The sequence below is a fragment of the Salpingoeca rosetta genome, assembly GCF_000188695.1.
Source record: "Salpingoeca rosetta unplaced genomic scaffold supercont1.3, whole genome shotgun sequence".
Classification (NCBI taxonomy): domain Eukaryota; class Choanoflagellata; order Craspedida; family Salpingoecidae; genus Salpingoeca; species Salpingoeca rosetta.
Genome location: NW_004754931.1, coordinates 1,403,368 through 1,417,533, shown reverse-complemented (window position 1 = coordinate 1,417,533; position 14,166 = coordinate 1,403,368). Strand labels below are relative to the sequence as shown.

At 55.5% G+C, this 14,166-nt stretch overlaps 4 protein-coding genes across 4 annotated transcripts in view; 3 read left to right on the top strand and 1 right to left on the bottom strand.

Annotated features, from left to right (window-relative positions):
* PTSG_11795 (uncharacterized protein) overlaps positions 1-155 on the top strand; it is a gene marked incomplete at both ends in the record, with an annotated part of 449 nt that extends 294 nt beyond the window's left edge. The window contains one exon of the mRNA XM_004997804.1: positions 74-155. Coding sequence (XP_004997861.1) covers positions 74-155 — 82 coding nt within the window. The remainder of the gene's footprint in view (positions 1-73) is intronic.
* Positions 156-652: 497 nt separating this feature from the next.
* Positions 653-1,531, bottom strand: PTSG_01880 (uncharacterized protein; the record flags this gene model as incomplete). Its single annotated transcript, XM_004997803.1, has 1 exon — positions 653-1,531. The coding sequence occupies one exon, from the start codon at positions 1,529-1,531 to the stop codon at positions 653-655; it is 879 nt and encodes a 292-aa protein (XP_004997860.1).
* An 839-nt stretch (positions 1,532-2,370) lies between these two features.
* PTSG_01879 (uncharacterized protein) lies at positions 2,371-4,604 on the top strand (the record flags this gene model as incomplete). The annotated part of the gene is made up of 2 exons (XM_004997802.1): positions 2,371-4,015; positions 4,093-4,604. Exons 1-2 carry the CDS (start codon positions 2,383-2,385, stop codon positions 4,602-4,604), a joined length of 2,145 nt encoding a protein of 714 aa, XP_004997859.1. The 5' UTR covers positions 2,371-2,382.
* Positions 4,605-4,950: 346 nt separating this feature from the next.
* On the top strand, positions 4,951-14,154 carry PTSG_01878 (uncharacterized protein). Its single transcript, XM_004997801.1, has 29 exons — positions 4,951-5,134; positions 5,270-5,349; positions 5,497-5,620; positions 5,765-5,819; positions 5,994-6,187; positions 6,469-6,569; positions 6,767-6,828; positions 7,085-7,192; positions 7,503-7,659; positions 7,947-8,140; positions 8,281-8,426; positions 8,673-8,809; positions 9,038-9,193; positions 9,458-9,546; positions 9,666-9,748; positions 10,112-10,205; positions 10,377-10,433; positions 10,631-10,747; positions 10,944-10,999; positions 11,079-11,160; positions 11,347-11,444; positions 11,745-11,818; positions 11,955-12,100; positions 12,305-12,400; positions 12,593-12,693; positions 12,865-12,950; positions 13,133-13,197; positions 13,384-13,471; positions 13,675-14,154. The coding sequence occupies exons 1-29, from the start codon at positions 4,971-4,973 to the stop codon at positions 13,917-13,919; spliced, it is 3,255 nt and encodes a 1,084-aa protein (XP_004997858.1). The 5' UTR covers positions 4,951-4,970; the 3' UTR covers positions 13,920-14,154.
* Positions 14,155-14,166: the final 12 nt, after the last annotated feature.

Here is a 14,166-nt window from a genome sequence, read left to right as displayed (position 1 = left end):
TCACACACAGGCACGCATGCGATGTTTGTTTGCTGAGCACTCTGTGCTGTTCCACTCTCATGCTGCCACCTAGGCGCTGCCTCGGAGCGGACAAGACCTTCGTCCCCGGTTTTGTGCACCGCACCGCACAACGCCATGCCAAAGGGAAAAGCTAAAGGTTTCCCCTGCGTCATCCTCCTTGTTTGTGGTGCATGCGTGCTGGGCCTCGCGATGGATGTGCGGGTGCCATTGTCTTGACTGCCTTACGGCCCACGGGCCAGAACCTTATGTGTATGTATGTGTGCATGTGCGTGTGTGCTTGTGTATGTATGTATGTGTGTGTGCGTGTGTGTGTGTGTGTGTGTGTGTGTGTGTGTGTGTGTGTGTGCCCGTGTAACCCTTCTTCTCCTCGATGCACAAGCGTAGCCCCTCCACTCTTCCTTGTTGCACTTCTTATTCGCTTCGTGCCTTCTCCAATCATTCCCTTGGGCAAACGCTCTTCTAAACGAATTTTGAACGAGGCGTGACGATGGCTCACGATGATGAGATGTAATGGTCGCTTAAAGTAAACACACACACACACACACACATACAAGCATCTGGGTTCAATTGTAGCCATGAAAGCACGAAGAAGCGAGACAAACGCATATAAACTCCACAGCACCTCGCACAATCACGCATTGTCGCAGTCGCAGTGCTCAAGCACCCACACGTGCGAGACGAACAGCGGCAACGAGACAGTGGATGGTCTCCTCAGCTCGACGTCCGACACCTCCATGTACTCTTGGGCTTGCTCTTCCAAGTCTCGGGGAACCGTATAGCAGAAGCTTCTGCTGCCTGCAGCATGTGCCCTCAAGTCATTGCTGCTGTAGTAGACCAAAGCGGCATCCTGCGCTGTCGAGAAAGACGAGGACGTGCTGGTTGACCTTGCTGCACATGCTGTGATGTCTTGTGCTGGTCGCACGCTGGTGGCGTCGCTGTTCTTCCTGCTCTTGGCATTCTTGTTGGTCGTGTTGGTCTTCTTGTTCTGGTGGTTGTGCGTGCTGCTCTTGCTGGTGTCGTGGCACTTGTTCTTGTTGAGGGAGAGGTTGGCTGGCAGAGTGTTGCGCACCCGCTCCCACACCGTGCGCAGGCTGGACCATGCAGTTGCGGCCTTTCTCCTTCGTGGCAGGCTGCAAGATGGAACAGGATGCACAGCATGGCTGGCGCAGTCACTCTTCTCAGCATCCAGAGAGTTGCCTGCGACACAGCTAGTGCGTGGAAGTGCGTGCATCGTGGCTGAAGCATCCGATGTGTCGTCTGGAGGGCTGTAAGCCGCATTGCCCACAGTGCCGTACACAGCCTGGAAGATGTCCTCGTCGGCCAAATCCTCGTCCACGTCGCTGTCGCTGTGAACAGCCGTGGAGATGGAGCTCATGCTATCTGTGCTTCGTGGCAGGATCGTCTTTGAACGCCAGGGCTTTGCGTGCTCCGCAGCAAGATCGTGCACGCTGCACAGCGCGTCGGTGCTGGTGTGGGTCCAAACGGGCCAGAAGATCGCATTTGCACACATGTTGCTGTTGTGTTCGCTGTGTTCGCTGTGGTCGTTGTGGTCTTGCACTTGTGTGTTTGTGTGTGTCGATGTTCTTGCGTGGGCGCTTGGGCGAGCTGTTGGGCTGATGCTTTCTCGGTGCTGTTGGTGTGAGCGTGTAGTTGTTCAAACTCGTCGTGAAAATGACCTTGTCAAGCGGGAAGCTCACGCGAATGAGCGAATGAGAGGGTGTGCATCATCTCGGATCTGTGGTTAGTTAGTTGCAGTGCTTTCGCAAGATTGCAGGAGGATTCCGGGAATCGGGGTTGTTTTGCGTTTAAGTCACCGATGCACAGTGTACGACGTGCTGCGCTGCAAAGCTGTTCCCCCGAGTTGACATCTTCCTTCGTCCAAATTCAAGTCGCCAACGACGCGCTGCGGTTCAAATTCAAGTCACGAGCAGGCTTCCCGATTCCAAGAATCAACACATCATACGTTTGCGCAGAACGAACCAAACAACGAAGGCAGGGACCACTTCCGAGAATGTGCGTCATGACGGGACAATTGGGTGATATCTTCAGCAATTCAAATGAAAGTGACGTCATAGTGTGACGATGATATGCATTGCAAACGCTTTCGTGCACATTGCAAATTCCAAGAAGCTGGCGATTCGCCGAATCACCACTGTTCGAGCCCCCCCCCCCACCTCATCACACACACGCGCGCATGAAGTTGCCCTTCTCGCTCGCACCTCAAGAGCAAGCTGCCCACCATGCTTTGCCCGAGAAGAGAGTGTCAATGCGTTCATTTTTCTCAACTGCGTTTGGAACACCGCTCAAGATACAACTCAGAGCTGACGACCACCGTCTTCTCCCAAGTAGTGATCAACGACAATGCCTTCCCAGCAACATCAGCGCCTCATCGCAGGCATCAAGTGCGCCTTTGATGCGCTCGACGTCTGTGTGCCCTCGAACGCCATCGACAACATCGCCCACCTCGTGGTGACTTCAATGACGGGCCCACACCGCGTGTACCACGCCGTCGCACACGTCTTTGACGTCGCACCCAAGGACATCGCACAAGACCCTGTGGCTTACCTCGCCGCCATCTTTCACGACGTCGTCTACCTGCAGCTGGACGGCGGCATTGCGCCCTTCTTCCTGCCCATCCTCCAGCGCGCACGCCTCCTGCTCGTGCCCCACGCCCACAACCTCCCCTTCACCACCAACGAGACCACAACAACAGCAGCAGCGGCGGCGCAGGCACAGGGCAGCGACAACTCCAGTGTGCAGGCCATTGTGTCATCTCCACAGCTAGTTGCGAGCTCGCCTGCTGGTGCGCTGCAGCGTGCATTTGCCCTGAGCAACCCCGCCGAGCTCGCCCTCATGGCAGGCGAGGTCATTAGCGAACACCAACACAAAGACAACTTGGCGCTTCTCCCAGCGCAATCAGGCATGGGCAGGGCACGGAGCACCAGCAGCTTGGACAGCATGTGCTCTCACGCAACTGCAACCACAACCACTACAACAACCACAACAACAAGCGACAACCAGGATGCGGCCACGCTCGCACCAACGGACACGATGAGCAGCGCCCTGCAGACAACACAGTCTTGGTGGAGCCAGGATGACAGCAGCGGTGACGTTGCAGCAGTGCCTGCACGACGACGCACGGCTGCGCACCGCACCTGCTACAAGGTGTTTGGGCACGTGCCCGGCGAGACACTGCCGTTCGAGATTGGCGCGCAGGGGCTCAACGAGTTCCTGAGCTGCGTCATTGCTGTGGACATGCTTGCGCCCTTCCTGAACGAGATGCAGCTGCTGCACCTGTGCGTGTGCATTGAGGCGACCATTCCCTTCCGCACTCAGCACAGCGTCGACATGCTGTACACCCGGTGCGTGGCCGTGGCAACAGAGGACCTGCTCCTTGCCCCTGCGCATGCTGCCTTGGCAGCGCGCCGCATGATGCACAGCGCGTGCCAGATGGCTGCCCGCGACGTGGGCAACTTCGCGTATGCAGACACGCGCGGATTCCTGGCCAACACGTGGAAGCTGCTGCCTGAGCTCAACCCCGCCCTGCGCGACACCAAGGCGATCGCCGTCCAGGACTGGATGGCGGCGTTGGCGGGCAACTGGGGCTTCTTCGGCTTCCTGCAACACAACCCAGCACTCATTTTCCCGCACTTTGACGGCTGCCGCACGTCAGAGCAACAGCAGCAGTTGGAGGAGCAGGCCGTGCGCAACCTGCAGCGAGGCCGCGCCTACCTTGGCGCACGCCTGCTCAGCGCCAGCATCGTGCACGCCTTGGCGGCCCAACAGGACACGCAAGCTGTGCAGCTCCTTGCACACGACAGCAGCGACAGCGATGCAGAAGAGCGCACGTTCGACTTTGAGGATGGGCGTGCAGGCTGTGTGGCATATGTGAAGGAGCTGTTGGGGGCTGGCTTTGATGAGGTGATGGGTGACTCCGTATGCGTTGCGCAGACATCATGCAATGTGTCCCTGCGTGTGCTCGAGTGCCTGGAGAGTAAACGACTTCTGCTTTTTTGACTGATGCGCGTTGGCGGGCAACTGGGGCTCTTCGGCTTCCTGCACACAACCCAGCACTCATTTTCCCGCACTTTGACGGCTGCCGCACGTCAGAGCAACAGCAGCAGTTGGAGGAGCAGGCCGTGCGCAACCTGCAGCGAGGCCGCGCCTACCTTGGCGCACGCCTGCTCAGCGCCAGCATCGTGCACGCCTTGGCGGCCCAACAGGACACGCAAGCTGTGCAGCTCCTTGCACACGACAGCAGCGACAGCGATGCAGAAGAGCGCACGTTCGACTTTGAGGATGGGCGTGCAGGCTGTGTGGCATATGTGAAGGAGCTGTTGGGGGCTGGCTTTGATGAGGTGATGGGTGACTCCGTATGCGTTGCGCAGACATCATGCAATGTGTCCCTGCGTGTGCTCGAGTGCCTGGAAGAGCTGCATGGAGGAGACAGCGCTGAGGCTGTGCTTGGTGGTTGCGTGAAGCAGTGCGTGGCATTTCACAAGGGGGAGATGGATGCTTCTTCCTTTGTGCGTGGTCTGCCTCGGGCTGTTGTTGATGCTACCACCACGCCACTGCTGGCGTAATGAGAAGATTAAAGCAACAACATTCACACATTCTGAAAGACGAGCAAACAGAAAGCAGTGGTGTGCGACGGACAAGAGAACAAGGGAGGCGATAAAAGGAGGCCAGTGATTCTTGTGCCAAATATTAACTATGACGATGAATCAACAGCACAGAGTTGCAGTTGTACGGTGCAATTGAAGCACACTGAGTCAGCTGCTTTCGCTTCGCTGGTGGGATGCTGAGGCGGTGGGATGCTTGGAGTTGGACGGAAGCATCAACAAGTCACGAGGCTACAAGAAGGTCAAGTCTCCTCTCTTATGTCAAACCTGCGCTGTACAGTTGGGGGTTGCCTATTTTTTTGTGGTGTCGAGAACTGTCGAGAGGAGATGTTTGGGCTGTGCGTGGTGTGGGGGCTGGCGGAAGCGTGGTGGGCTGGGCGGTTATGGCTGCATGATCGCGTTCAACGCGTTAGCGGCGATGCTGGCACGCGTGTCTCCCCAGTTGCACCCATGGTGCCGCAAGTTGACCGAAAGCAGTACCGCATCGTGAGGTAGGTGGCAGAGAGGTGTGGCAGCGCGCACTTGTCTTCCTCAAACTGCGCCGTGGCGTGCTTGCTCAGTGGGGGAGCGGTGCGTTTTCACATGCGTTCACGATGCCACTGCAAACAATAACCTCGCTTGTGCAGGCTCAAGAATGATCTCCGAGTTCTTCTGGTCCAAGACGAGCCCGTGGAAGCGTGTGGTCCTCATCGCCTCCAAGGATGTGGTGCGCATGGGGGCCGGGAGGAGGTCGCTAGGCTGTGGCGACATTGTGCTGCAATCTGTGTCCTCGTCCTGTCATTGTTTTTTTCAATTCACCATCATGGATGGCCTTGAGTCACCTTGATCATTCACTTGTGTTACAACGATGCAGAGAGCGCCACGGAATCCAGCGCTGAAGATGACACAACTGATGCCGAGGACAGCAGTGACGAGGATGAAGGAGACGATGACGTTGCCGAGCGCCATGCCGCGGTCGCCCTGTCCATCGCCGCAGGGTAAGAGGACGCTCATATGCGTGCGTGCGTGCGCGCGTTCGTGCGTGCGTGAACCTGTTGCGCATTGCTGTGCTCGTCTGCAACCAGTTGCTTGTGTCAGACATGTCACCCCGCCCCCATTTGTTGCAACCACGGCGATTTCAGCTCTTTTGAAGACCCACCAGAGGCACCAGGCCTTGCCCACTTCCTCGAACACATGGTGTGTGTGTGTGTGCTGTGTGATCCGTGGAGCTGCGATGGTTGTCTCTCGTAGGCCATGTGCATGGTTGTCAGTCGCTCCAATTACCTTGCCTCACATCCGCGTTGCGGCACGTGTCGCCTTTGCGCACTGACTGCCTTGCAACAACCGCGACACCTTCGCTTGCGGCCTCAGGTGTTTATGGGGTCGAGCAAGTATCCAGAAGAGGACGCCCTGGAAGACTTCTTGCAGAGCCACAGCGGCTACTCCAACGCACATACGGAGGCGGAGCAGACTTGCTTCTACTTTGACATCGATCCGCCACACCTCTCCAAGGCCCTCGATATCTTTGCCCAGTTCTTTGTCGATCCCCTCCTCTTGGCCGACGCGTACGTGGCGTGCGTGTGCGTTGTGTTGTGTTGTGTTGTGTTGTGTTGTGTTGTGTTGTGTTGTGTTGTGTTGTATGTGTGTGTGCATGTGTGTTTGCATTTGTGCTGTTTGTGCGTATCACGTCACGTTTGCCACTGCAATTTGCATTCTGCAAGGAGGCTGTAACTGCGAGACTGGTGTGATTGTGCTCACGACTGCTATACGAGCCCCTCCTCATCCCCCGTGCCAACCCTGCGTGATCCCTCCCATCCACATCATCCCAACTTTGCTCTGCGTGCAGTGTTGATCGTGAGCGGCAGGCTGTGGACAGCGAGTTCAAACTTGCGCTGCAGGATGACTACAGCCGCACGCAGCAAGTCGTGTTCGCGCACGCCAGGAAAGGTCTGCTCGTGCACCACGCACACACGCTTCATGACGAAGCATATAATTCGATGCTGGCGCGCGCGCGTGTGTGTGCGTGTGAGTAAAGACACAAGAGATTTCGTATCGCAACACACACACACACACACACACACAAACGCACGCTCTCTCCCTTTCTCACAGCACTCGCTCGTTCACATGTATTGTCTGTTGTCCAGATTCCGTGTTGGCGCACTTTACGTGGGGGAATGATGAATCCCTGAAGGACCTCCCAAAGAAGGTGTGTTTGTCACATCCCAACAAAACCTTCGCTTTGCATGTGGCTTGCAGGTCACATTCCCACCCTGCACCACATACATGTGTGCTTGTCGGTCCTGCAGGATACCGATGCGTGAGAAAATGTGTGCGTGTTTATCTGTGTATGTGGATGTGTGGATGGTTGCTGTCATGTCACCTGAGTCACTCGCGCGCCTGTGCGCTGCACCCTCTGCCCGTGCCCCCACCGTTACGGGTGCTGCTGTCGGCTCTGACACCAGGCTGGCAAAGACATCCGCAAGTTGCTGTTTGACTTCCACGCAAAGCACTACAATGCGGAGAACATGTGTGCCGTTGTCCGCGGTCCACAGTCCCTGGATGAGCTGCAAGTGGGTTGGATGTGCCTGCCGTGGAATGATTTAGGGTCGATGGGGTTGATTCTGGTTCGTGGAGCCTGTGGCGGTGGACTTGAGCGGCCTTGCGTTGCGTTGCGTCTGCTAGCTTGTGTGGGTGTGTGACTGTGTGATTTTGCAACGTGCTTATCACAAGACTGTCCTCTTTTCTTTCAATCTCTCTGTCACACACACACACACACACACACACACACACACACACACACACACACACACACACACACGCACGCGCACACGCACATCACACATACACACACGCCCGCGTTCCACGATGACACCCCCCTAGGCGATGGCAGAGGCGTCGCTGTCCGCAATTCCGCGCGGCCGAGGTCCTCTGCGCAACGACGGGACAACCTTTCCGGCGACTTGGGAGCACGCGTGGAACACAGCAGATTTCCACCAGCTCTTCTTTGTTGCCCCAATCAAGGACGACCACGAGCTCTGTAAGTGGCAGTGTCATCCACTCAAGCGCCTTTGTTTTGTGTGCGTTTGTTGAGGAATTGGCATCTGGGGTGGGTGGGGGGGGACGTGTTGCTTGAACCACGTGTTTGTTGTCCACCTTTGACGATGACTTTGGGAATGAAAGCACAAATCCACATGCACATACGCACACGTGCACACATGGTGATGGCATGTTTCACTGCCCTCACATAATGCACGTACATGCGTACATGCGCCCCACTTCTTGCCGATTTGCTTTTACACGTCATGGCAACACCGCACGTGCCAGTTCTCATCTGGAACTTTGAATCGCTGTTTGAGACATGGCGTGTCAAGCCGATGATGTACGTGTCTGAGCTTGTTGGCCACGAGGGAAAAGGATCCATTCTCCACCGCCTGCAAGAGTTGCGGTGGTGCACTGGACTCACGGCGGGAAATTCCGGCGATGGCGCCGAGGCGTCGAGCAGACACTGCTTCTTCCAGGTGCTGCCGCTGCTGCTGTTTAAGTTGTTGTTTAAGTTGTTGTTTAAGTTGTTGTTTAAGTTGTTGTTGTTCTGTGATGGTCTCGACTACAATCCTATTCTCACGGGTCTCATGCTGTGCCTTTGTGCAATGCACCACAGATTGTGCTGACGCTCACGGATGAGGGCCTGCGCCACGTGCGAGAGATTGTGATGATCGTGATGCAATACCTGACAATGATCCGGACAGCCGGTCCACAGCGCCACTTCTTCGACGAGTGCAAGCAAATCTCCGAGAACCACTTCAGGTATGCGCCTGCGCGTAAGCGTCCGTGTAGCTGCAATTGCAGGCGTGGTAGTGTCTTTCTCTTTGCAGCATGCGCGCACATGCACAGCTACACGTGGTCAGGTGAACACGAACACACATACATGCACACACACGCACGCACGCACAGACACACACACACATACACGGGTGTATGTTGGCATGTGTTGTGAGCACGTTCAGTCCCTCAACTCCTATCTGTGCACGCTGTGGATGTGGTTGGCTGCAGGTTCCAGCAAGACAGCGAATCGATTGACTTTGTTGAGGGCGCGGCGTGCGAGATGCCGTATTATCCGGACGCCAACATTTTCAACGGCGACGTCGTCATCATGGACTACGACGCAGACACCATCACTAAACTCATCGGTACCCGACTGGTAGCGGTGGTGATGAGGAGGATACGCGGTGATGACAGGAGGTGACTGAAGGGGTTTCTACTCCGCTCGTCCACTCACAAATCACAAAGACACACAAATACACACACACACACACACACACACACACACACACACACACACACACACACACACACACACACAAGCAAATCACACACGCACATCACACCTTCACACTCCGTCCCCGCCGTTACTGCAGGGCGGCTGACGTTTGGGAACATGCTGGCTGTGGTGTCGAGCAAGAGTGTTGCGGACATGTGTACGCTGGAGGAGCGGTGGTTTGGCACAAAGTACGCCAAGCAGTCGTTCCCGCCCGATTGGACGGATGAAGCCCTCGCTATCGAGGCCGGAGACAGTACGTTGCCCAGGTGGTTCTGTGGTGTGTGTGTGTGTGTGTGTGTGTGTGTGTGTGTGTGTGCGTGTGTGTGTGTGTGTGCCATTTATGGTGCCATTGTGGCTTGCTTGAGCATGAGGATGTGCGTCATGTGGGTTGCGAGTCTGCACTTGGCTGTACAGACTGCACGTTGACTGAAGTACCATGATTTCAACATTCACAACAAGGAAACGCATTGTCACTCACCCACCAATCAACTGTCACTACCACCACCACCACCAGCAGCGCCCTGCCCTGCATTCCTGCACATGCCGCCTCCAAACCCTTTTGTTGCCTCCGACTTTGAGTTTAAGGAGAAGACGGACGCCAACAAGGTGCGGGCTACTCACATGTGTGTGTGTGTGAACACATCTTCCCTTTGATTTTGTCGCACCACGACTGCAATTGCTGGGACAGCAATCTCTCATGCATACCAACACACGTGTGCAACCAGGAGCCCGTTGTCATCTTCTCCACCAAGGACATTGAGTGCTGGCATCTGCACGACAACACGCATCACGTGCCACGAACCGGCATGTGAGTGCACAATTGCAGTTGGGTCGGTCAATAGCGTGTGTGTGTGCGTGTGTGTGTGTGTGTGCATGCGTGCGTGTGTGCGCGTGCGTGCGTGTGTGTGTGTGCGCGCGTGTGTGTGTGCATGCGTGCGTGTGTGCGCGTGCGTGCGTGTGCGTGTGTGTGTGCGTGTGTGTTTCGTGTGGTGCGCACACAGTGAGCAGTGGGCACATCGTTTCACATTTGTGTATGCACACGCTTGCACGTGGCGCCGTGTACGCATATTTTCTGTGTTTGCATGGTTGCATTTGATTTGTGCGTGAGTGTGCGTGCGTGTGTGTGGCCTGTGCTCACATGCCACCGCGATGTGTGCTTCCAAACGTTTAGAATGGTGCAGTTGTGCAATTCGGTCATGACCGAAACGGCGCGCGGCCGCATCGCAGGACAGCTCCTCGTCACCATTCTTCGCCGTGAACTCAAGGTCTGGCCAGAACGAAAGTGGTGCACCCTTTGCATGCCAGGTGCTGGGCTGGTCTTGTGCGATGAGCAGGAGGGTGTGCGCCTGTTGTGTATGTGTGAATGGTTGTGCTTCTCACAGGGGTTGGGTTTGCACGCGCGCACGTGTGTGTGTGTCGTTGTCGTGCGGCAACAGGAGGAGCTGTACCAGGCAGAGATTGCGGACCTCGAGTACGACATTCGCAGCGACGAGGTTTGGTTCATGTAATACTCTCTGGCAAGGCACCTCGCTTACTGATGCGCGGCCCGGCGCACAACATGCATGCATGACACACTCGCACACTGAAAGCGCATTTGTACGCACACACACGCACATGCACGTACAAGTGTCGCCCATCCTCCTTCTCACGCACTATTTCACGCACACCGCATCACAACTCACATCTGCAGCTTGGGATTTCGTTCTCCGTCACGGGCTACTCGAGCAAAGTCGACCTCGTGTTCCGCATTCTTTGCTCTCGCATTTTCCACCTCACGTTTGATGCTGGCGTGTTTGCAATGTCAAAGGTGCGTGCGTTGTTGGTTGGTTGGGGAGGAAGTGCATGTGTGTGTGTGTGTGCGTGGTGTTTGTATGTTCGTGTGTTGCTGCACTTGCAGCTGTCGACGGCACAGTCTTGCTCTGTCCGTTGCTCCTGATGCTGCTGTCATGTGCAGTTCACTCACACGCACGTGGGCATACACGAATCTGCTCTGGTGTGTGCAGGAGAAGCTGCTTCGCTCGCTGTACAATCAATCCCTCGACCCATCCAACGTCGCCAGGTGTCGAAACGTTTTCATTGTGGAACACGCAAACACACCCCTGTAAATCACTCACTCACTCACTCACTCACTCACGCAGGGAGCTTCGGCTGACGTGTCTGTGCCCCCGCATCTTTGAGATTGAGGACATGTACACCGCTCTCAAGAGCATGTCATTAAAGGTGTGTGATCGCGTGTGGGACGGCAGCTGGCAGAACACTGCGTGTGCTTCTGCTTTGCGCGTGAGGGTGTTGGTGTCGTGTGAGAACGTGCTGCTGTCTTGGTGCTGTACGATGATACCGCCCACCATCAACTGATTTCCACCACCTGCCCATGTTTGGGTGCACTGCTTCACAACACGCTTGCAGGACATGCAATCGCTGTATTCGCAGCTCATGCGCGCAAACAGGGCGGTGCTCTATGTCCATGGCAACGCAACGAAGGAGGACGCAATGTCCGCCCTCAGGTGTGTCACCGCACCCGCGAGCGTTCTTACGTTCATGTGTCTGCTGACGTCCTTTATTTCATCAGGTGTATCGATTGCTCTTGGCGCTGATGCGTGCTGATGCGCGCTGCTCCGCCTTTTGTTGTTTCATAGCATGTCATTCTTTCCTCAGAAGTCGCCCATGGGCACCTCTCTCATTTTCATTGCCTCACATGTGTTTTATGTGTGTATTGATGTGTACGTATGCATGTGTGTGCGCGTGTGTGTATGCGTGTGTGTATGCGTGTGTGTATGCGTGTGTGTATGCGTGTGTGTGTACAGCGAGTTGCAGCAGCGCCGGCCGTCCACGCCGTATTCCCAGTTTTCCGAGCAGCACGTGCTCAAGCTGACGCCAGGTGAGGTGGCTCGCAGATGATGCTGCCACCTTGGAGGAGGCCACGCTGGGAAACATGGCCCTGCCACGTATTTCAAACCATCACACACACACACACACACATTAACACACACACGCACACACACGCACACGCACAGGATTTCTGTTGTGCCGGGCGGAGAACAGGAACGAGCAGGATGTGAACAATGCGCTACAGATGTACTTTCAGGTACAGGAAACAGACAAGCGCGCACAGGCCACTCACCGCCTCCTCTCCAACATGGTTGAAGAGCCGTTCTTTCAGGTGTGTGTGCGTGCGTGTGTGCGTACGCTTCACTCGCTTGCATGTGAGAGATTGGTGGATGCGTGTGTGGCTTTCTTTGAGCAGCAGGCCCGATCGCTTTGGTGCAATGCCCTGTTGTTTTGGTCATGTGCGAGTGTGTGAGTGTGAGTGTGTGTGTGTGTGTGTGTTTGTGACGGATTGACATCAACACATGTGCATACACAGGACCTTCGGACGAGACAGCAGCTGGGCTACTCTGTGAGTCTCTCGAAGCGAAACACGTACAACAAACCCGGATTTGTCGCAGAGCTCTCCTCCCCGGTGCGAACTCATACACAACGCACACATGCACACACTCTCTCTTTTCGTGCTGTTCTGATGTGCGTGAGCCATGTTCATGCACACATTCAATGCAAGTCTCACATTCACTCACATTCATACTCACCAACACACTCTCTGTTTGTCTTGTACTCACCACTTGCACCCACTCATTGTGGCACACTCACATGGCAGAGCGACAAGTTCTCAACCAACACGATGATTGAGCGTGTGGAAGCGTTTCTGAGCCGTTTCGGAAAGAAACTCCGCAAGATGTCCAGCCGCGATTTCGAAGAGTGAGCTGATGGGAGCTGCTCTCATGTGGTCTTGCGCAATTGCCGCACCGATAGCTGCGCTTGTCACCTTGCCACACGCGCAAGCACGCGCAAACACACGCACTCATGCACGCACGCACGCACACATACACACACCCACACACCACGCTGCGTCGCTGCAATGTTCATCAGCCACAAGGAGAGTCTGCGCCATGCACTGCTGGCGCCCGATGCCAACCAGGACCGCCGCATCAGCAAGTTTTGGTTCTCAATTCGCGGTGCGTGAAAGAAGGGGTACATGCGTCAAGTGATTTTTTGTTTTGGCTGAATTGCTGCTTCAGCTGTCATGTACAAGAGAGTGTGTGAACGGCCTCAACAATTGCTTTTCTTCGCGCCTTCTCCACTCACATAATACACAACACCACACCACACGTTTCTCCAACCTCCACACGACTGCCAGCACGCATTTTCACGTTTTCCCACAGCGTCGAAGCCGAACATCTCAAGACCATCACCAAGAAAGAGGTGGGCGCCTTCGCTGCGTTGTGTGATCTGCAGCGGCTTTGCTTTCAGCTTGAGCATGTGTGTGCATGTGTGCGTGCGTTTGCGGATGTTTTGAATAGCTGTTGCACCATCGTGTCGTTTGCAATCGAGCAATCTCACTGCAACCCGTGTGCTGCTTCCAACGTCCATCACCGCTGTACGTTGCAGGTGGTTGACATGTACATGCGCTACCTCCACCCGTCCAGCAAAGAGCGCGCAGTGCTCGTCATCGCCGTCAACAGCACGCAGGAAACAGGTACGTGCGTGGATGCAGGGGCAGGGCAAGCGTGTTGCCTTTGGTCACACACACACACACACACACACACACACACACACACACACACACACAGTCTTGCTCCGAGCACTGACAAGTGAGGTCCAGGCAGCCTTGTTCAACTCACCCCCTCCTACCCCTTGTCTCCTCACCATCTTGTCCACCACAACGTGGCGACGCTGCAGTTGTGCCGCTGGAGAAGACGCACGACAGCGTGACGTCGAAGCAGCTGCGAGAGCGCGGGGAGTATGCGGTGTGGCCTGCACCTGATGCTCCAGTCTGCAAGCCCGCCAACGGCACGAACAAGAAGGCCCCAAATCAGAAGCAGCAGCAGAAGAAGCAGCAGGAGCAGAAGAAGAAGAAGAAGAAACAGCAGCAGCAGCAACAGCAACAGCGCAAGCACAAGGGTAAGAAGACCAAGAACAAGTAGGCCAGCCCAACATTCTGTTTGACGAGTTGGTTGATGGTTTGGTTTGCTCAACTGTCTCGGTTGTTTTGTTCGTTTGTTGGTTTGTTTGTTCGATAGATTCTTTGTTGGTTTGGTTGTTGGTTGTGTTGCCACTCTGTTTCTCTTCCCCTTCCCTTGAGACGTTCGTGTTCGCACCAAGTAGACATGCCTACTCCTCTTCCTTTTGACGACTTTCTCATGGATACGGAGTCACAACAGCATCCCGCCA